This window comes from Diabrotica virgifera, chromosome 3, assembly GCF_917563875.1.
Source record: "Diabrotica virgifera virgifera chromosome 3, PGI_DIABVI_V3a".
Classification (NCBI taxonomy): Eukaryota; Metazoa; Arthropoda; class Insecta; order Coleoptera; family Chrysomelidae; genus Diabrotica; species Diabrotica virgifera.
In genome coordinates, this window is record NC_065445.1 from 230016801 (window position 1) to 230041268 (window position 24468).

Consider the following 24468-nt stretch of genomic DNA (forward strand, 5'->3'; position numbering starts at 1 on the left):
CATGTTTTTCGGCGAAAAAGTAATCGCAAGCAACCCCCTAATCACCACCCTAATTAAAATTAGTCATTAGCCTTATTTGGTCTTTTTTATTTAGGTATTATTAATAGGTTTTAGAAGTTTGACCGGCTTAGAATGATTAGTTTTTTAAAAAAATGGAGTTAAAAGCGAATAACGAATTTTTGTATTTTGGAAAAAATGGCCTTTTCTTCAGAATAGCAAGATTAGCATCAGAGATACGAAAAAATATTTAAATATGAAATTGTATCTTATTTAATTCCCAAGAATCTCATTTGAAATAAAAATTCTTACGGCAAAAACTGAGTGAGCTATTGACAATTAAAACTTGTAATATCATGCAGAAACCACCTTTACCAACCCTTTCAAGGTCACCTCTTTTTACGACTGAGGATTTTAAAAAGATTTAATATTAATAAGCTTATATAACTTGTAAAAACCTACAAGACTGTTTTTTACCAAACTTTCTAAGATAAAGAATTAAAAAGTTACGTTTAAAAAATCAATATATTTTTTTTGGAAAAAAAAAGGAGAAATCCAATCGGAAGCATAATAATGTTAGTTGGCGGTATTTTTAGTCATTGGTCGTATTCATTCTTATTTATTTATTTATCATTAATAGATTCTAGAAGTTTGACTGGCTTAGAATGATTAGTTTTTAAAAAACTGGAGTTAAAAGCGAATAACGAATTTCTGTAGTTTGGTAGAAAATGCCATCTTCTTCAGAATAGAAAGATTTGCATCAGAGATACGAAAGAATGTTTTAATATATAATTGTAGGTTATTTAATTCCCAAGAACCTGATTTGAAAAAAAATTTTTCTACGACAAAAATTGAGTGGATCGTAAATGAGTATATCGAAAAACATTGATTTTTCTATACAAAACTAACACTTTCGATAGTGAATAAATCGAAAACTATTAATTTAAAAAAAAAATGCATAGAACATTTTTTGCTTAGAATGAATGTTTTTATCAACTTTTGTGGTCAAAATATAATAAATAATTTCCACCCCCGAGATGGGGTGGCAACCACCCCCATGGTAAAAGCGCCTTTCGGAATCATATCGATTTTGATCCTTGGACTATCCACTACTTATTCTCAAATTTTCAAGCAAATCGTTCCATTCTGTCAAAATTGCGAGGTGAAAAGCTTCGGTTCCTGGCCTATTAGTATTTTGAGCTCAAATATTCTCAGTTGATTTTCATCAGTGGTTAAGAGGTTTCACGTTTTACATCCATATAATGTGATCACTGGTCTAATTACTGTTTTGTAAATTCTAAGCTTACTCTCACGATTCAGTAACTTACTTGTCATTAAGTCTTTTTATACATAAAGGCCCTCGAAATAGCGATAATAAATAAATGATAAATTAGCGATAAAAATAAATAATTATGTTAAAAATTATACCTACATTTTTTTCGATGAATAGACCTAATTAAAATTATATTAACAAAAAACACTTCAAATATGCAACAAAACGTTTCGGTTCGTTGGTAACTTTTATTTTTTAAACAAAACAAGTAATTTCTATACAATTATGCAGTCTGGCGTTGAAATATTACCATTGTGATTAACATCTTAAATTTTCTATGTTCACTCTGCATATTTACTGATTTCTACTAAGGTTTTAATTGTTTACAAATAAGATCATTGTCGTGGTTAAATAAATACGTGGTTATATTCATTGAAATAGGTCTAAATAGTGCCTCAATCATATATCTATATTTCTAAAAAGTTTCTTAGACAAGGCGGAAACGGCGGGTTCGTTGGGAAAAATATTCCCATGAGATATTTTTGTATAATCACATTCGTGAGATATCCCAGAATAAGGTTCAAGAAGTCGCCCACGAGAAAAGTGGGACATTTTTTTTTAATCAAATTGCAAAAATAATATTTTGGCCCGGAATAATTTTTTTTTAGGTTTTTTGGACCATTCTGGACAAAAAAGGTGTCTTATAATTTTTCTCTATAGTTGATCTTTTTCGAGTTATAAGCAAGTGAAAATTTGAAAAACGAGAAAATGGCCATTTTTAAGGCTTAATAACTCGGTCAAAAATTATTATTTTGAAAGTCAGAAAGTGACTAAATCAAAGTTTAAAGTCGCCGTTACATGATCCTGAAGAAATCTGTGTCATTAATTTACTACTAAGCTGTTATTTTTATTTAATAACAATGAGTGGTTGTATCGTATTGACGCTGCTGTAAATGTGAGTGCGAGTAAGATGCACAATTGGACTGCTGGAATAGCTTCTCTCTCGCACTCAGCATTTACAGCCCCGCACACGTGCATGGCGCTTATTATTATTACTTAAAAATAACAGCTTAGTAATAAAATAATGACAAAAATTTCTTCAGGATCTTGTAGGGGGGCTTCAAACTTTGATTTAGTCATATATTGACTTTCATAATAATAACTTTTAACCGAGTTATTAAGCCTTAAAAATCGCCATTTTTCGTTTTTTTCAATTTTAAATTGCTTATAAGTCGAAAACGATCAACTTTAGAGAAAAATTATAAGAGACTTTTTTTGTCCAGAATGGTCCAAAAAATAAAAGAAAACATTGTTCGGGCCAAAAATATTGACTCTTGCAATTTGATTAAAAAAAATTGTTAAAAAAAAATTGGCCCACTTTTCACTTGGGCGACTTCTTGAGCCTTATTCTGGGATGCCTCACGAATGTGATTATGCAAAAAAATCTCATGGGAATATTTTTCCCTTCGAACCCGCCGTTTTCGCCTTGTCTATCTAACATTTACAGACTAATGTCCCGATGTCAGGTTCCATTATTTAAACTAAATTTCAATAAGACATGCAGTGCATGTTAAAAACGATTTTAGTAGTTATTAAAGGTGTTCAAAATGTATCTATTCGTTCCATTGTAACAGTATATTATTAAAATCACTTTATCACTTTTTCTCTTTTCTTGATTATTAGTTTGTATTGTATAGTATATAAATTATTGTAATCACTGAATTACTCGACCCTCTTAAAAACCCCCAAACGCGCGAACACATATCACAGCAGATAAATAGTAAAATGCACAGAATATCAAATATACCAAACGAAAACAGAACTGTTAACAAATATTGGTACGATATTCAAAACTCGATTTTAGAGGACTTAAGAGAATCTTTAAAAACACCTACAATGTTGGCAAAAAATGCCTGGATGAACCAAGAAATTCTAGACCTGATGGAAGTTCGACGAAAATACAAAAATAGAAATATTATCAAATACCGTGAAATTAACAAACTCATAAAAAGAAAAATTAAACAAGCCAAAGAATCCTGGCTCGAGAATTCATGTAAAGAAATAGAAGACCTCCAAAAAAAGCATGACAGTTTCAACCTCCACAAGAAACTTAAAAATACCTCCGGAATTAGAAAACAGAAATATGCTCACGTATTTAAAACCGCAGACGGAAAAATTTGTGATCTCGAACAACAATGCAAAGAATGGGAGAGACACATCAGTGACCTTTTTGACGATGCTTCTCGAGAAAATGCTCCAAGTACTACCTGTGACAACCAATTAGACAGAGGTACCAGTATACTGAAGTCGGAAGTCATAAGCAATACAACAAGCCAAAAACAATAAAGCACCTGGACCAGATCAAATCCCTGTTGAGCTACTTAAACTTTTAGATGAGGAAAACATTACCTACTTGACTACTTTCTTCAACAAAATTTACATCGAAGGAAAAATACCAGATGATTGGTTGGAGTCACTATTTATAACATTACCAAAGAAAAGCAGGCCCACCAAATGTAGCGTATTTAGACTAATCAGTTTGATGAGTCACACACCTAAGATACTTTTACGTATTACGTATACAAAACCGTGTATCCCTTCTGTGCGAAACTAGAATAGGTAATAAGCAATTTGGATTTAGAACTGGTCTCGGAACTAGAGAAGCACTATTTTGTATGCGCGTTCTCTTACAAAAAAGTTGTGAATTCCGAAAAAACGTTTATGTTTGTTTCATCGACTTCTAGAAGGTATTCGACCGAGTACAACATGATACACTTTTCGATTGCCTGTGGGCGGCAGAACTTGACCACTACGATAAAAGACTGCTGAAATACTTATATTACAATCAAGTAGCCTCTATCGAAATTGGAGACAGTCGTACTGAAAAACTACCGAAAAAACGTGTAGTACGACCAGGTTGTGTTTTATCACCCACACCTTTTAATCTCTACTCTGAAGAAATCTTTAGGGAGGCTTTGGATGACAGACAAGAGGGAGTAAGTCTAGGCGGAGAAGTAATCAACAATATTAGATACGCTGACGATACAGCCATTCTTGCTGAAAATTTACAAGATCTTCAGACACTACTAAATCTAGTCAGTGAAGCAAGTTATCGGAGAGGCCTTAAAATCAACATTTCAAAAACAAAGTGGATGGTAGTTGGAAAGATTAATATAAATCAGGGTCAGCTTTCTCTTGATGGAGAGGAGTTAGAACCGGTTAATCATTTCAAGTACCTTGGCAGCTGGTTAAATATAAATTGTGACTCTGATGAAGATATAATAACTAGGATCGAAATATCACGGAAGGCTTTTATGACCTGGGAACCAGTTTTATGTAACAGAAACCTGTCGATGAATATTCGAAAGAAGGTCCTGAAATGTTATGTGTAGTCCATCTTATTGTATAGTTGTGAGACATGGACGTTAAAAACCACAATGCTAAACAAAATAGAAGCATTCGAATTGTGGTGCTATCGACGAATCTTAAACATATCGTGGGTTTCGCACATTTTCCAATAAAGATGTTCTTCAAATGATGAATTCAGAACGTCTGCTCATAAGCATCATAAAGAGGAGAAAAACAGAATACTTCGGCCATATAGTTCGAAGACCTAAATACCATCTGCTTCGCCTTATAATACAAGCAAAAGTGGAGGGAAAGAGATGGATTGGTCGAAAGAAACTTTCATGGCTGCGTAATATTAGACAATGGTGTGGCTGCACAGTAGAAGAATTATTTCGCTCAGCAGCCGATAGAGAGAGGTTTCAGGAAATTGTAAACATCATGACGGCCAACGTCTGAATACAGACACGGCGAATAAAGAAGAATAAGAAGAAGAAGAAGAAGAATCACTGAATACGTAAATAGTGAAAAAATAATCCTATTAATTAAATTAATAAATTATACAAGTAACTGTTATCCAAAAATATTCAAGCACTGGACCAAATAGCCATCTCTTTTGTTACTAATGACGACAGCACTTCAACTACTGTTTACATCTAGTGCATAGCTTATGCGAATAAACTTTAATTTACCCCAAATATCTACACTGAGTCATGGCTTTTTTTAGTTTCCTCCCATAGATCTGATTTAATAGAATATTGTTATTCAGATATACCTTATTATTTGTAATATCTCGTTTATTGTTCTAGATTTCATGAAAATCTTCATTGAATATTGATAATTGTTTCAAGTTGCTATTTATTTTCTTTAATAGAAATAAATTTTTATTTTTTATTATCCCCGTTATTTATAGCATTCTTCGACTTCCGGTTCCCAATCTCCAGCTTCGTCAGTCGTTCCATTCGCCAGGGTGAAGATTCCTTTCCGACATTGCCTTCACAATACAAAATATTATCAAATTAAACAAAAATGTTGTTGCTCAGTAAAAAAATCTTCTAATAATTTAATTTGATCTGACTCATTCATATTGGCAATTCGGACATATATTATACATTTTAAAGTAGAAGACTTTAAAATGATATTGCCAATATTTATTATTTCAACTCATAAATATTGGCAATATTAAGCATTTTCAAGTCTTCGACTTTAAAATAAATAAGTATGTGATTGAATTGCCGATATATGAATGAGTCAGAATTAATTAAATTATTATTAGAAGAATTTTTTACTAAGCAACAACATTTTTGTTTAATTTAGTAGTATTTTATATTTTGATAACGACGTCCTAGATGGAAATCGAAACGTCAATAAAATCATTTTTTTAAGTTAAATTGTGGCTTATTTCCCATTTAGACCATTATTTATAATAATAAATTACATAAATGTCACAAATAAATAGCTTTAGAACAATATTAAGTAAAAAAGGAATTTTGAATCAAAAGAAGATGAGTCCATAATAATCTTAATAGCAGACAAATGTAATCATGGACAAAATTCAATATTAGAAAAAAATTCAAGAACTTGTCCAACCAAACCTTTGGAGAACAAAATGTACAGAACATTATCTAAAATTTAAGCAGTACCTGATAAACTACCAAAAAATGATCAATTACAGGAGGACATCACACCCCTATGGAGTCCCAAAAATATACAAAGCCAACATACCTCTCAGATCAATTTGCAGCAGAGGCAGCATTACTTTCTAGTATAACCATTGGCACATAATGCGAACACTTTGATAAAGAACTTACAACATTTCCGCATAAACTAGCAGAAATAGGTTACAACCTTAACAAAATTCTAGTCAGTTTTGAACTCAAAAGCCTATTCACTAATACGCCTCTGGAAAAAAACCTTAAACATTATAATAATCACACTAGAAAAGAACCATATACTGAACTAAAATTGAGCTATTCACAATATGCACTGACAACACATATTCGATATACTTATTCGTGAAAAAACTAAGTATTGTGTACAAACATGAGCCACAACCCACAGACCAGAAGCACTGAACAAATATTTTGTGGACATTAATTGTATAGAAAAATCAATTAAATCCATAACAGAAAAGGAAAATAAAAACATCTCACAAACAAAAATTAAATTTCTTGGTGTCTTAATTATCTTCGATGTCCCTATACCATTGTTTATATAGTCATAGTTGGTCAGCCCAATTATAGTCAGCCCAAATATAGTCATAGTTGGTCAGTCAACTATAGTCATAGTTGGTAAATTTGTTTGATTCAAATTGAGACAGTCACCAAATGTCCCCACGATTTCTGTCAGGGTTGCAACGTCACGCGTATCTAAGATACATTCAAAATGTACACCAAGTTTGTTGTTGTTTATTTGGGTTAATAAGAGTAAACAACAACAAACTTGGTGTCTATACATTTTATTATACATTTAGACATTTTATTATACATTTTATTATACATTTAGGCACCAAGTTGGATAGAATCCTATTCATAACACCTTAACTCGCATACATGGAAGAATAGGTATATTAGATATTGAATTAATGGCGTCATGCATCATTAATTCAATTTCTAAATACAGTGATAAGCGCGCTAATAACCGGCAAAATAGCGCAAAAGATAGAGAACATATTAAATTGTGAGATAAAAAGAAATAAAACTAGTAGAGGTGTTAAAATTAGCGATAGTAACATATACATTGACATTATATTGATGGTTTCCCTCCTTTAGACGTATCAGAGGAGTATGTCAACTAAAATTGTCACTGTGACAGTGGCATTTCTCAAACTCGTTCGATACGTCTAGTATGGTGGGAAACAATCAATATAATGTCAATTTTTAAGTTACTATCGCTAAATTTAACACCTCTACTAGGTTCGTCCCTTTTTATCTCACAACTTAATATGTTTTCCATTTTTTGCGTTATTTTGCCGGTTATTAGTGCGCTCATCACTGTATATTCTTCCATATATTTATTTTTTCTAATCTGTATGCGAGTTGGTGTGCTATGAATAGGATCGTAACCAACTTGGTGTCTATGCATTTTGGACGTATCTTACGCCCGGTTTCATAATCAACTTAAAGTGAACATTAACTAAAGTTCACTTTAACGTTGACATTTACCCATATGAATTGCATTGATAAAGGTACCAACTTAAAATTTAAAGTCCACTTTAACTGATTATGAAATCAAGCGTTAGTTACGGCTGACGTTGAAACCCTGACCGAAATGATGCTGACATCTGTTGACTGTCTCAATTAGAATGAAACAAATTTACCTATTGGGCTGACCAACTATTACTAGGCATATGTATAAACAATGCCTAATGCCATTGTTTAATGCTTTAAACTACGAACATTATTATTTAATGATGTCCTAGGCTCTAGAACTCTAGACCAATTATTTAATCTGAATGTATTAAGATTGACAAATGGGTAGTTGTAATAAACTAATGTCAATGCACTTAATACGTCTCTCATATTGAAGATACTTTTATTTTAACACGAAAATATGTCCACATACTCGTAGAAAGTACCACTATTAAAATTTGAACACTTAATATTCATAATAAGTACTTATTTCTACATGAAATATCAAAGCGCTTTCATTCTTCGTAATATTAATAGAATTTTTAATAGGCCCACCAAGGAACAAAAACGTTTCATTCAATTCTAAACTGGGTTACATATTGTTGCAAACTTCCTATTAGCAATTACTGAAACTATTAATGGATGACGAATGGTTTTGCAAGCATGGGTTACATCAGTAACCAAATCGATTTCAGTTAATTGTAAAAATAGAAACAAAATGCATTAAGTATAGTTGTTATCTTAATGGTGAAATTAATGTTTTTACTACTAAATTAACTTTCAAACTCAGTTCAGGAAAGTAAATTTATTATTTGGAACAAGAATCTAGATTTTCAACTTTGACACACAATTATTTACCTAATTCTTTTGAATCGTTCTCTTCAAGGCAGTAAGTAACCTACTATGAAGGAATATAGTAATACAGTAAAACCTCGGTATAACGAATCTGAAGGGACCGAAAAAAAATGTGTTGTATCGTGAATTTTTCAATAACAGGGTTCGTTATATGGAGGTTAAATGCGGCCAATATTGGTTAAAAAGGGGTTCTTAAAGCTTAATTCAAACTTTCAAAACTCTAGGTATATAACGAATTCCTAATCGCTTAACCTTGGTTTAACAAATGAGTTACAGAATAAATGTTGACCTGCATCTTAACTTATATTAGGTATAGTATGCTATCAAAAACAGGGGAAAAACGTAACTGTTTTTGAGAATAACGTAATTTATTTGACACCACACATGGAAAATTATTAACAATTTTAAACTGTGTTTGCAAGACTGTCAAACGATCTTTGCTGTTTTTGCCCCTGTTGCAAGGGTCTCCTTTCAACGCCAACTTTTTGTCCTCATTATATCCACGAGTCAAGTTTGGCAATTTAGCTTTCCAATCTTCGCAAGTTACATCATCCACGGCAGCACAGAACTTTTTTGAAACTAATTTCGTGTCTCTTTTTGAACCGATCCAATCAGCCATTACTTGCTCGAAAGTCTGCGTGCCCTAATTGTTTTGCAAACTGTTGAGTCTTTTCTTGGAGTATGGAACCTCCAACGGGTACATTTTTATCCCTGCACTGGATTGGTTGTTGGGTAGGGGGGCGGGAGACAGGTCCGATTGTTTTCATGTCTGGACTTGTCTGTGAGTCGCCACTATCTATACTCACCTACGCTAAACCGAGGTTTGGAACGGAGAAATGCGTAATATAGGGGTTGCGTGCGTTATATAGGGGTTTGTTACTCCTCAATATTCATTATACAGGGGTTTTAATTAATCTCCGCAAATCGTAAAAATTCGTTATATCGAGGGTTAAAATCGAAATAGTTTATTATATAGGGGTATTTTTTACATTGAGTGTTATGGATGTTTGAAGGGGATTTAAAAAAATTCGTTATATCGGGGAATTCTTTATATCGGGGTTCGTTATATCGGGACTCCACTGTACACCTATTCTTTTTCTTCCTTTTATAAGCAATTAATATTTTGCGCGGTCGGCCGATACTTCTTCTACCGATTGGTGGTTTATCTCTTGCTATTTTGAGTCTCCCAATTCTGTTTATGTAGTTATTCCATTCTTTTGTTTTTCATTAATGTCCATTCATTTATACACTGCACGTTACTCTTTCGATATCTTACACAATTCTCTTCTCAGTACTCTCATCTCTGCCGTTACAAGTAGTCTTTGAATTGTGGCTGTATCGGGTTGTGTTTCTGATGCATATGTCTTTATTGGTCTTACACTGGCTTTAAAAATTCTAGACTTCATCTCAGTGTTAATATGCCGATTTCTCCAATAATATCCTATTTGCTTTCTTTACTGGATTTCTCATTTACTTGTCCAGGGTCTCCATACGTATATCTACTAATTATATTCAGATGTAAGCATATAAAAGAATGCAATTTTATCTGTTTTTTGTCTTCACGATATCACTTGGATGAATTTCTGTGGGTTCCTTGATTGCAATTCCATATTGATGGTTACTTTTTATAACATTTGACATATAACATAACACATGATTTTGTGAGATATTTATTTATGAGAATAAAAATATATTTAAATGTCCTGAAGAGCAATGTTATCAGAATTTACTTTCTTCTAGAGTACAGTTCTGTACAGTTTGATGATGAAAGTACACTGATATGGATAGAAAAGGCGAAAACGGCGGGTTCGTTGGAAAAAATATTCCCATGAGATTTTTTTGAGGACACCCCAGAATAAGGTTCAAGAGGTCGTCCACGCAAAAAGTGGTCCAAATTTTTTTTAACAATTTTTTTAATGAAATTGCAAAAATCCATAGTTTTGGCCCGGACAAATTTTTTTAGATTTTACGGAGCATTCCGGACAAAAAAGGTCTCTTGTAATTTTTCTCTAAAGTTGATCGTGTTCGAGTTATAAGCAGTTTAAAATTAGGAAAACGCAAAACTTGGTTAAAAATTATTATTTAGAAAGTTAGAAAGTGACGAAATCAAATTTGAAGCCCGCCCTACATGATCCTGAAGAAATTTGTGTCATTAATTTATTACTTAAGCTGTTATTGTTAATTATTAATAATAATCGATAAGATCGTATTGACGCGTCTGTAAATTTTAGTGCGAGTGAGATGCGCCATTGGACTGCCTGAAAGCATCTCTTTCGCACTCATCATGGACGGTCGCCTAATACGTGCATGGCGCTCATTATTATAACTTAAAAATAACGACTTAGTAATCAAATAATGACAAAAATTTCTTCAGGATCTTGTAGGGGGGATTTAAACTTTGATTTAGTCACTTTCTGACTTTCATAGTAACAACTTTTAACCGAGTTATTAAGCCTTGAAAATCGCCATTTTTCGTTTTTTTCAATTTTAAAATGCTTCTACCTCGAAAACGATCAACTTTAGAGAAAAATTATAAGACACCTTTTTTATCCAGAATGGTCAAAAAACCTAAAAAAAATTTGTCCGGGCCGAAAACATTGATTTTTGCAATTTGATTAAAAAAATTGTTAAAAAAATTTGGACCACTTTTTGCGTGGGCGACTTCTTGAATCTTATTCTGGAATTTCTCACGAATGTGATTATGCAAAAAAATCTCATGGGAATATTTTCTCCAAAGAACCCGCCGTTTTCGTATTGTCTAGGAGAAAATGTCTTGTCTTTTATTTAACATTTATTCGGAAGCCATATTTCAAGAGTCTTTGGAAGATGTAGATATGGGAATCAAAGTGAATGGAGTATTTATCAACAACATACGATATGCTGATGACACTGTCTTAATTTGTGACAACATAGCAGATCTTCAACAACTTGTCACTATAATCGGGAAATACAGTAAGCGAATGGGATTAGAGATTAATACCAAAAAGACCAAATTCATGATCATCCCCAGAAACTTGGATGCATTTGAAAACTCCACCATAACACTGAATACTAAGTCCATTGAAAGAGTGAGCAAATTTAAATACCTGGGAACGTGGCTTTTTGAAGACAGGGAAGTAAAATGTCGCATTGAGCAAGCTTGACAAGCGTTCGTAAAATTCAGGAAGGTACTTACCTGCTCAGAGTTCGACCTTACACTGAGACTAAGGTTTACTAAATGCTACGTGTGGTCGGTGCTGCTATATGGCATAGAGGGCTGGACACTCAAAACGAGGGATATAAACAGATTAGAAGCCTTTGAAATGCGGCTTTGTCGTCGTATCCTAAAGATATCATGGACGGCGAAGGTCACAAATATAGATGTCCTTAAAATAATCAACCAAAAACGCCAGCTTTTCGAAAACATCAAGAAAAGAAAAACGGCGTATTTGGGTCACATCATGCGAAACGAAAAATACCAGTCCCTTCAACTTATAATCCAGGGTAAAGTTGAAGGCAAGAGAGGAATAGGACGCAACAAAATGTCCTGGCTCCAAAACATAAGGTAATGGACAGGGATTAACGACGTACAATCTCTGATACGCATTGCAATAAACGAGAGTTAATGGAAAATGTGATCGCTAACATCCATTAGTGGATTTGCATTTGAAGAAGAAGAAGAAATGCTCTTTGGTTTTTAACTGGATAGGTTGAGTAGCGGGGAGCGCTTTTGTTTTAAATTCGTCATTCAGAATTATATATTCTTTTTTTCTTCTTCTTCGTTTTGTGTAGACATGACACTGCCTCCAGTAAGTTGTCGTTCCATTGTTTTCGTGGTCTTCGCACTGATCGTCTTCCTTTTAGGAAACCGTCTCTCGCCGTACGTACTACCATACTTGTTGCGATTCGGCTTTGCGGTGGTTTCATTCTATCTTCTGTTTCTTACTCAGTTACTAATGTTGTTCACCTCGCATCCCCGTCGTATATATGTATTTCTATAGCGTTCCATAGTGTCTTACCATTGATTTTTCGAAGGGTTTTCATCTCGTCTCTAGCATTCTTTTTGGTCTCTCTATATTAGGTCGTGTTTCTACCACATACATTGTTGGTCTGATGACTGTTTTGTAAATTTGGCTTTTCATTTCTTTTTCAATATTTTTATTTCTTCATATTGTTTTATTCAGACATCCTGCTGCTATGTTTGGTCTATTCTCTTGATCTACCACTTCAATTTCGAGCATTCCGTAGCTAGATAGTGTGATGTCTAGTTACTTAAGCTCCATGACCTGTTCTATTATCTGACCTTCCAGCTCTAATTTACATCTTAGTAGATATACTGTTTAACCATGCATTTTGTCTTTTGTGGGAACTTTTCTGGCGGTTATATTAAATGGGTACAGCATATTATGTTCTAAATCATCTTCACTTTAGGAGAATAATATTGCATGGTCTACATAGCAGATTATTTTAAGTGTTTCTTCCTTTTGGTATTTTTTTTATTATTTCATCAATGATCAGGTTGAAGGGATCCCCTGTTTTTTTCAATTGCCAGCTTCAATTGGGCTAGTTAGTCCTTGTTATACTAATACTTTTATTGTTTTGTTTTGGTCAGAATTTTATCTTACAACTTATTTTGCTTATATTTTTTTCGAATTGATTTCCAATTCTTCTCAAAGTATTATTTTTCTCAATGGCGTCTATTTTATAATGTAAGTAACATATCAGCTTTTCATTGACGTTTCTATATTATTTGGCAACTAAGCCATAAACATATTAATCCTAATTTACGAGAGCAATAAGGAGTAGTCATAAATAATTTTAAACGCCATAAAGAGTCCAATTCATACACAATGATCTATTACTTTTCGAATATACGAGTATAGGAACTTCTATTTTATTATTCACATAAACATTAATCAATAACCTTTCTTATTAACGGTTAAGAGCATATTACGAGTAATATATGAGTTGTAAAAGGTTTATTGTGTATAGATAATTGGTAGGTAATAAGAAAGAATAAGTAGCAAATATATGTGATAGATATGTATTACTCACTACGGAGGCATAGAAACATTGTAGATGGAGTCAGTGAATGTATTTTGACATTTGATGCTGTCCTTCCATTAGTTATTTCTATAAAAAATAGGAGTTCAGCTCAGGTTTTATGGTTTTGACTGTTGAATATTTTTAAGCTATAAAATTTCTTTAATACTTTCCATCAAGGACTGCAACACATGCATTACAACAAAAATAATGTTAGGTTAAATTAGGTATTTGATACTAAAATGATGACAAAATTTTTTTGATACTGATTGATGACAAAAGAAGTGGAAATTTTAGAAAAAATATGGGCCAAACAATGTTGTTGAAATGGAACATCTAAGAAACAGGGAACGAAAAGCAAATGGTGCAGAATAGTATTGTTCCCAAACTATTTCTTAACCTATTTCACCTTTTATTAATGGTCTCCGAGAAATATTAAATAAACTATGTTTGACGTTTTGGCTTAAATTTCTTCAGGTAGGAGGTCATCGTTTCGTTATAAACAGTATCAACTATTTTTTATGCTTTTATATTAAGTATCTACCTCATTTATAAAAAAATTAAACAAAGCATAAAACATTTTAAAGTATAATATGTAAATAGGTACATTCAAAAACCCTTTTGTGGTCTTCTGAGTAAAAACTCCTCAATTCAGCCAAAAAATATAGTTCAGAGAAATAAGGAAAAAAAATATCCTGTTGGTGAAACAACCCCCTCCAAGCCGAAACCAATTCTTTAAGTAGTATGGACATCTATAATAATAACCTATATGTTTTCTGCAGCCGATTTTGATGATATACATAGTTATAAACAATTGAAGATCAAAAAACGGTAAATTTTCGCTATTTTCGTCTAGTACCAAAAAGTTAAGCATTTTAAACAAAATTAAGAGTAAGAAACACATAACTCGTATAAAAACTTCAATATGGCGTTCGCCGAATATGTCTACCCTTATTGGTTGCTTAGAAAATTGCAAAATAAATCATAGATTTTGAGTTTGTATAAATATTCATAACTTGTGTAAAAATTAACTTACAACCTTCTCATTACACGTAATGCTGAGACTTCTGGTGCTTAAATCATACCCCAAATTTAAAAGTAATTGGTCAAATAGTTAAAAAGTTATTTAATTTGTTTATCCTAAATTATTTTTTTTGCAACACTATAAGTCAGAAAATGATGAAGTTACAGTAATACTTTCGATAGTTTATGAAAGAAGAAGATTCACACTATTAATTTAATTAAAAAAATGACAAAAAATAATTCTAAATATTGCAAAATTATTTTGCAAGAACATGTGAATTAAAAAAAGGGGGGCTAACTTCGTCCCTAATTGTCCTAGGACAATTGTTTTTCTTTCTGTATGTGTATAAAAATTTAGTCTTATATGAAAAAATAATTTTTCTACGGGTGACGGTTAAAAAGTTACTCTAATTGTTTATAAGTAAGCAAAAAATCGATATTTTTTGCAAAAGAATTTTACACTGTTTAAAATTACTTTTTGTTATTTTTTTTTAATTAATTAAATAGCATAAATGTTCTTGTTTCATTAACTGTCCGAAGTATTATTGTAACCTCATAATTTTCTGGCTTATAGTGTTGCAAAAAAAATGAATTTGGGATAAACAAATTAAATAACTTTTAAACTATTTGACCAATTGCTTTAAAATTTAAAATATAATTTAAGCACAAGAAGTCTCGGCATTCCGTGTAATAAGAAGGTTCTAACTTAATTTTTACATAAACTATGAACATTTGTAAAATCTCAAAATTTATTTAGTCCAGAAAGCCACTGCGCATCCGCTAGGGAAAATATTCTAATTCGGATTTTTTGCACAATCTTACTTAAAAAGGACTCCTTTTAACAAATTTGCATGTTGCCAGGACCAAAAGGTGGTCAAACATTTTTTAAACGTTTTTTTTTTTGTTTTTTCCTAAAATTATTTTTTTTTTGCATGAAAAAAGTTATTTTAGGTTTTTTGGATCATTCCAAACAGAAAAGGTCTTTAGTGACTTTTCTCTAAAATTGATAGTTTTTGACATATAAGCGATTAAAAATTGAAAAATTGCGAAATCGGCCATTTTTAACCCTCAAAAACTATGTGAAAAACTGAAAATTTGAATGTTGCCAAGGTAGGTAGATATTCTTTAAACATCGATTGATGAAATCCCGAAGAGTTTTTTGCAATACAATATTCAGAACTCCTTTGTTTTTTAATTGCTAATCAAGCGTGCGCGACACTATTTTCCACCGACAGTATGGTGCAAATTAAAGGAATAAATTCGTTATTTCGTAAACCGGCGACTTTAAGGAAAAATCCCGAAACAGGTCTATTTTTATTTTTAAGTTATGATATTGTGGCATATATGGTATACTAGTGACGTCATCCATCTGGACGTGATGGCGTAATCGATGATTTTTTTAAATAAGAATAGGGGTCGTGCGCTAGCTCATTTGAAAGGTTCTTCAATTCTCTATTCAGTAATATAATCATTTACATAATTATTTATACAGGGTGTCCAAAAAATTTTTATTAAATTAAATTATTTGACAAAAAAAGAAGTAGAAGGACACCCTGTATAAATAATTATATAAATAATTACATTACTGAATAGAAAATTGAAGAACCTTTCAAATGAGCTACCACACGACTCCTATTCTCATTTAAAAAAAATCATCGATTACGTCATCACGCCCAGACGGATGACGTCACTAGTATACCATATATGCCACAATATCACAACTTAAAAATAAAAATCGCCCTGTTTCGGGATTTTTCCTTAAAGTCGCCTGTTTACGAATAACGAATTTATTCCTTTCATTTGCACCATACTGTCGGTGGAAAATAGTGTCGCGCACGCTTGATTAGCAATTAAAAAACAAAGGAGTTTTGAATATTGTATTGCAAAAAACTCTTCGGGATTTCATCAATCGATGTTTAAATAATATCTACCTACCTTGGCAACATTCAAATTTTTAGTTTTTCACATAGTTTTTGAGGGTCAAAAATGGCCGATTTCACAATTTTTCAATTTTTAATCGCTTATATGTCAAAAACTATCAATTTTAGAAAAAAGTCACTAAAGACCTTTTCTGTTTGGAATGATACAAAAAACCTAAAAAAACTTTTTTCCATGCAAAAAATATAATTTTAGGAAAAAAACAAAAAAAAACGTTTAAAAAATTTTTGACCACATTTTGGTCCTGGCAACCTGCAAATTTGTTGAAAGGGGTCCTTTTTAAGTAAGATTGTGCAAAAAATTCGAATTAGAATATTTTTCCTGGCGGATGCGCAGTGGCTTTCTGGACTAATTACTTATTTTGCAATTTTCTAAGCACCAAATAAGGATAAACATATTCAGCGAAAGCCATTTTGAAGTTTGTTTTATATGATTTGTGAGTTAATTATTTTCAAATTTATTTAGAAGACTTCACTTTTTAGTAATAGACTAAAAAAGCGAAAATTTACCGTTTTTTGATCTTCATTTGTTTATAACTATGTATATCATCAAAATCGGCTGCAGGAAACATATAGTTATTAATATAGATGTCCATACTACTCAAAAAATTTGGTTTCGGCCTGGAGGGGGATGTGTCACGAGAAAAATCTTATTTCTATGGACTAATATTGCGTTAAACAGCTAAGCTGCACTCTAGGCATCCTAAAATCTAAAATTTATGAGTCGGTACCGATTTATACCTGCCTAAAGTCCCTTAAGCAACAGACAGGGTAGAAGAAAGCAATTTTGCTGTAGACACAGAACATAGAAACATTGTTATTAATGAATTTGCTGATAATCTTAATAAAGAAGGAGCTAATACTCTCCCTTTTATCAGATCAGTGATTTTCTTACGGTATATCAAAAACCGAGGTCACTGCACAAATAAACACAATATTATTAGAACTCAACATTATTAGAAGACAGCAACATTGGATTAAAACAGGGTTGTGTCCTGAGCCTACTACTCTTTAACCTAGTACTAGTTGACGTAATAAAAGAATGCAAACACAAATGGAGAAAATATAATATAGGATATTGGAAGTTGAGAATGATACAAATAACAGAACTATGCTACGCAGACGACCTGGTGATCATTGGGGAGTCAGAAAAACAATCAACAATTAACGAGAAAATATAAACATATTGTATGAAGAGCTAAAAATTAGAAACATGAAAATAAACAAAGAAAAATCAAAAACAATGATAATTGGAGGACAAAAAGGAAAACATGAAATAGAAGTAGATGGCAAGCACCTTGAACAGGTAGACAGATATAAGTATTTGGGGGTAATCATAAGCCGGGATGGAAAATTAGAAGATGAGGTAAATGAAAGAATTACAAAGACTGGTAATCTGTACAATATTATTAAGAGTAACTTTTTAAAAAAGAAAGAAATAATAATGGCATTATCCTAGGTGCCATGTGACCATCATAAGGCATTTTATTAAAGTATGCACTTTTAACGCATCTATGTTATATTTAAAGGGTTTCTACACGGATATTGTTCTTTGGTGGCTCAGAGCCCTTTAAAGGGATTTTAATAAAATTTTATACCTTTTACAAAGGATTTTTTCCAATTTTTTTAGATATCGTTAGATTTGTAAAGTCACAAACACTAAACTGGCTTGGTTACTTAGAAAGAATGCCGGATATTCGAGCTATAAAAGTAATACAGAGATGGAAGCCCAAGGATATAGAACAAGAGGAAGGCCCCGTAAAAATTGATAGACAACGTAGAGGAAAATCTTAAAATCATGAACATCAGGCAGTGACGAAGGAAAGTATCCGACAGGGCAGAATGGAAGAACATATCAAGCAGACCAAGACTCACAAAAGGTTGTGGCGCCATTAGAAAAAGAAGAAGATTATATGAGAATTATAAACACTCTAAGAATTATATTAGAATTATAAACACTAAATTTTTTTTTAAAAATTTTTTTTAATCAAATTGTAAAAATCAATATTTTTGGCCCCGACAATTTTTTTGTAGGTTTTTTGGACCATTCTGGACAAAAAAGGTCTGTTATATTTTTTCTCTAAAGTTGATCGATTTCGAGTTATAAGCAATTTAAAATTGAAAAAAAAAACGAAAAATGGCGATTTTCAAGGCTTAATAACTCGATTAAAAGTTATTATTATGAAAGTCAGAAAGTGACTAAATCAAAGTTTAATTCCCCCTACAAGATCCCGAAAAAGTTTTTGTCATTATTGTATTACTAAGCTGTTATTTTTAAGTAATAATATTGAGCGCAATGCACGTGGTAGCCGGCCTTAAATGATGAGTTCGAGAGAGATGCCACTCCGACAGTCCAATTGTTCATCTTACTTGCACACACATTTACGGCCGCCTACTACGTGCATGGCGCTCAATATTATTACTTAAAAATAACAGCTTATTAATAAAATAATGACAAAAATTTATTCGGGATCTTGTAGGGGGGGCATTAAACTTTGATTAAGTCACTTTCTGACTTTCATAATAATAACTTTTAACCGAGTTATTAAGCCTTGAAAATCGCCATTTTTCGTTTTTTTCAATTTTAAATTACTTATAACTCGAAGACGATCAACTTTACAGAAAAATTATAAGAGACCTTTTTTATCCAGAATAGTCCAAAAAACCTACAAAAAAATTGTCCGGGCCAAAAATATTGATTTTTACAATTTGATTAAAAAAAATTGTTAAATAAATTTGTCCAACTTTTCACATGGGCGACTTCTTGAACCTTATTCTGGAATGTCTCACGAATGTAATTATGCAACAAAATCTCATGGGAATCTTTTCCCAACGAACCCGCCGTTTTCGACTTGTCTAAAAGGAAAATGGGAGTCAATTACAAGTTGAGAGAAATCAAGTTTTGCGCATAAGTCGGATCAGAAAAGCCCATGAGTAACGGAAGAACTTTAAAGTTACAAACTAAGAAAGTATAGAAAGAAAAAAAAAGAAACATGCGTCAATAATCAAAGAATAAAAACAGTGATGTATAAATACATTAATGTACAATAATTAAAATATAGTTAAACTGGTTCGGCCACATCAAAATATTTTTAACTTGATAGATTAAGAAATATCAGAGGCTTTTATCAGAGGAAAAAGCGTAGATGAAGACAAAAGGAAATACAGACATTAAATAAAATAAACTGTTAAATAAAATACAAAAGGCAAATGCTACGAAGGTATTAAACTAGATGGCCTAATAATTTTAATACACTCGGGTGCAAAAAAATCGATCCACTGAAAATTTGGTCATTTTTGATGTCTCGAATTTCCTAGACCTTTGTCCGATTTAAGTGATTTTTTACCATGTTATAGCCTTATTCATTGACAATATCGCTGTAATAATATTGTTGCTAGATAGGTAAACTCTCATTATATACCGGGTATACGAAACAAACTGTGTTTTTTTCTCAAATTTCGCATCAACCTGTGGACTATTCAAGCGTTTATAAAATACTGAAATTAAAAAGTAACTATAGCCTCAGGTTTTCTTAACATTATGTTTTTAGATTCATTCGCTTATGTTGGATAATAAAAAAGTTAGGTACTTTAACAACTGGCCATGTTCGTCATCAGTAGGAGGGTGTTTCGAAATAAGTGCGGCAAACTTTAAGGGGTAATTTTACACATGGAAATAATGACAGTTTGCTTTATAATCATATGTCCGCAAACGGTTCGTTTCCGAGATACGGGATGTTCAATTTTTTTTACAAACTGACGATTTATTTATTAACATGAAGAGAAGTTTCCATTCTCAAATGTGGTCTCGAGGTAACGAAGTACGAAAACTCAAAGAAGTACCACAAAATGTATATATTAAAAGGTCATACAAGGACGCGTTTCGGCTCTTTACGAGCCATCATCAGCTTAAAAATACAGGAACAAAGGCAAACGACTGACCAGACCAGGAAGGAGAAAGAAACCACTAGTTTACATTACCTATGGTTCTATAGACTTCAATATGTCTATTCATTCATGCCTATATAACTTATAAAAGATATAATAATGAAGTTTATAGAACCATAGATAATGTAAACTAGTGGATTCTTTCTCCTTCCTGGTCTAGTCAGTCCTTTGTCTTTGTTCCTGTATTTTTAAGCTGATGATGGCTCATGAAGGGCCGAAACGCATCCTTGTATGACCTTTTAATATATACATTTTGTGGTACTTCTTTGAGTTTTCGTACTTCGATTTATTTATTGCTTTAAAACTAGTTAAGATATGCAAATCAAATTTGGTGGTTTTTAAGACGTAGTTATTGCACATTTTTTAACAAAAAATTAAGAATTTAATATTCACCATTAGCGCGCAAACGGGTATTATGACTGATCATATTGCCCGTATGTACGCCAATGGTGAATATAAAATTTTTAATTGTATGTCAAAAAATAAACAATAACTACGTCTCCAAAAAACAATACAATCACACACCAAATTTGATTTGCATATCTTAACTGGTTTTAAAGCAATAAATAAATCGTCAGTTTGTAAAAAAAAATTTAACATCCCGTATCTCGGATACAAAGCGTTTGTGGACAGATGATTATAAAGCAAACTGTCATTATTTTCGCATGTAAAATTACCCTTTAAAGTTTGTCGCATTTATTTAGAAACACCCTTTACTGATGAAGAACGTGGCTAGTTGTTAAAGTACCTAACTTTTTTATTATCCAACATAAGCGAATGAATCTAAAAACAGAATGTTAAGAAAACCTGAGTTTATAGTTGGTTTTTAATTTCAGTATTTTATAAACGCTAGAATAGTCCACAGGGTGATGCGAACTTTGAGAAAAAAACACAGTTTGATTCGTACACCCGGTATACAATGACAGTTTACCTGTCTAGCAACAATATTATTACAGCGATATTGTTAATGAATAAGGCTATAACATGGTAAAAAATCATTTAAATCGAACAACAGGTTTAGGAAATTCGAGACATGACAAATGGCAAAATTTTCAGTGGATCGATTTTTTTTGCACCCGAGTGTATAGCCTAATATTTCCTATGGTCTTTGCATCGTGGTCAATCAAAATATTAACAGATTAGCTAGACAAGAACAATGTCAACGTTCATGGAATATTTCTTGTTTATTTGGATCAAAATTAGCTACTTTTTTGGAAAAATTAATTAATAAACAGATACAAGAATAAAAAAATGTCAACAATCTTATGTAAGACTTTTGTTGACGTATTTTCTAATGTATTTTGAAACCTTCCGATGTGAAAGCCGAAACGTCAAATAAAGAGTGCAGTTTAAAATTCTTCTTTTCGAGCAATACATTTGACATTAAAATAATAATATATAAAAGCTTTACTAACATAAAAGCAAAATAACGAGCTCCAATTAATGTTTTTAATAATTTGATAATAAAATAATTACGAGTTGTAAATAAAAGTGAATATAATGTAAACGCTATGCAGAATTCCACGATTTGTTATATTATTTTTGGCTGTGTTCTGTTTGTATCCTTTGGTGTCCTGTATATTTCTTGCCGACTTTTCCCTTTAAATAATTAATAATTACTATGAAATTTTTCTGTCAAAGTAAAAAATCCTTAAATGGTATTAATTTGACTAAGGTCCGGTTTCACCACCAACAAATAAATCAATGAATAGTTCGTCGAATAAAATTTATTAGACGTTTAAATTTATATTTTGTTTCAATATAATTTTAATAATTTAAAGTTAAACTCGCGAATTTACTGTCTTCTAAATATTTACAGCCAGGTTAACTTGCCAATTTACTCGAAGATTAGTATTTTTTTGATAAATAAATAAAATAAGTCTTATTTGACGTTAGTAAAATGGAGAAATGTCGGTTTAATGGTCGAATAACTTTAATCGTAGAATAAACTACTATTTGTCGTTGGTAAAACCGGCCCTAATACAGATACTATTGACAACAAGAATAACTAAGTATATCGCATTAAAATGATTGCAACATTATATTCACACACTTGTTTACACATATAAATCTTAAAAGGATATAAATTTCAACCCTAAGTGAATATTTTTTTAAATAAATAGACGAAAAAAAAGTTTTGTTTAAATAATTTTACCGGTAACCTCAAAACTAAATAATTTATAGTTTAAAAATTCTGATTTGAGAAGATCAATTATTGATTTTGGGGAAGAAAAAAATTAAAATTTTATTGTGGTGTCTCAAGTGACTTCTTTTTAAGATTTCTTAAAAAAACTAAAGAATATAGGTTTTACCGCCCTTTTGACAGTATGAAATGATTACAAAACCTACACCATAATTATAAGAAAATAATCCATAAGCCACTGCACAAATCACTGTCCAAAAATTCACGCCACTTTCACTAGTTGCCCCCCAAAGAATACCCCCTGAAAATACCTACCACAAGAACGATCATCTTTGAATTGTAGGGGCTGGGAACTACCACCGATGAGTACTGAACTACTGAATGAAAATTTTGAAGATTTTCTATTTATATCAATGAGGCAAAAGGGCGCCTGGTGTCTACGGCCTAGAGGAAAGGAAGGGGTTACGATCGTGAGGTGCCCCACTCTGATCATAAAAAAAGCGTCTAAAGGAAGATGTTCTATAAGTGCGGTGAGGTAAAAGTGTTGCTACAACCTTGCCTCGGGTTGCGTTTATTAATTATTTTGTATAGTTTGTTGGTTAATGCGTGTGGTATGCAGCCCACAGAGACGGAATCAGATCATTTTTTATCTATTACACAGTTATTAAAAACTCTTATACCCTATACTTTTCAAATTCCAAAAATATTGTTTTATTTCAAAGAGAATTAAGTTAACGCAAGAAATATTGGTTTAAGACATGTACATAAAATTATTGCTAATTATTCTTATTTTGGCATCATAACCCTTGGATAGATCTTTGCCTATCATGTATATATTTATTTTCTCTGGAAGTTATAGACTGGGAGATATTATACAGAAGTTCAGCCACGATTTTCTGAGTCCTGCCTTTTGCAATGGTGGAAGGGTAGACGAGGTACTTACAATTTGTGGAAATATCCACAAATTTCCTGTAACATTTTCTTGTAAAAATTAGATTTTCCCAAAAAATAAATATAGGGTTTTGCGATGAATTTCTGAGTCCTGCCATATCCGTAGAATAACAGGATACTATGGATTTTATAAAGAAAATTTTTTTGGCAGGAGGGTTGCAAACGGGCTAACGGAGTATATATGTATACAAACATGTAAGGAAAATAATGAAATTTTCATGATTTTCTGGGTCCTGCCAACTAAATAAATTAAACATATTTTTTTCAAAATGATCAAAAAAAAATGTTGGAATGACGTCTCCTACTGTTTAGGTATAGTTGTCCCTTGGAAAATTCTGCGGAAAATTTTCACCCAGATTCCGTGATTTTCTGAGTCCTGCCTTTAAAAAGTTATAATACTCAAAATCAATCAATATTTTTCGGTATTCGGCAGGAAGGTTGACCGGTTCTTGTAAGACGGCAGGAGTCCTAGATTTGTAAGAAAATTCGTGAAAAATTCCAAAATGTTCTGAGTCATGCCATTTTGCATATGTTTCAAGAATCTTAATATAAGTCTATTTAAAAAAAGGCAGAATGGTTTTATAGTTATTTCGTATACAGGATGGGGCATTAGTGTGACAAAGTCCAATTACTCGTTTGTCGTAAGAGATACGAAATAAAGTTATTAAAGTAAAACGTGGGGCAAAGATAGGACCATAATTTAAAAATATTTTCTATTATACAGGGCAACCCGTATTGACAGGGTGCCACAAATTTATGTTTTTTTTAATGGAACACCCTGTATATAATTTTAAGATTTCCAAGATAATTTTAAGACAATTTAACACAATTTACCTAATCCAA

General features: G+C 32.0%; 1 protein-coding gene across 1 annotated transcript in view; it reads right to left on the reverse strand.

The window, feature by feature from the left end:
• Positions 1-23108, reverse strand: part of LOC114335911 (uncharacterized) — a 47044-nt gene extending 23936 nt beyond the window's left edge. Inside the window, exon 1 of the mRNA XM_028286196.2 lies at positions 22990-23108. Within this exon, the coding sequence (XP_028141997.1) occupies positions 22990-23004 (15 nt within the window). The 5' untranslated portion in view covers positions 23005-23108. The remainder of the gene's footprint in view (positions 1-22989) is intronic.
• Between the last annotated feature and the right edge of the window lie 1360 nt (positions 23109-24468).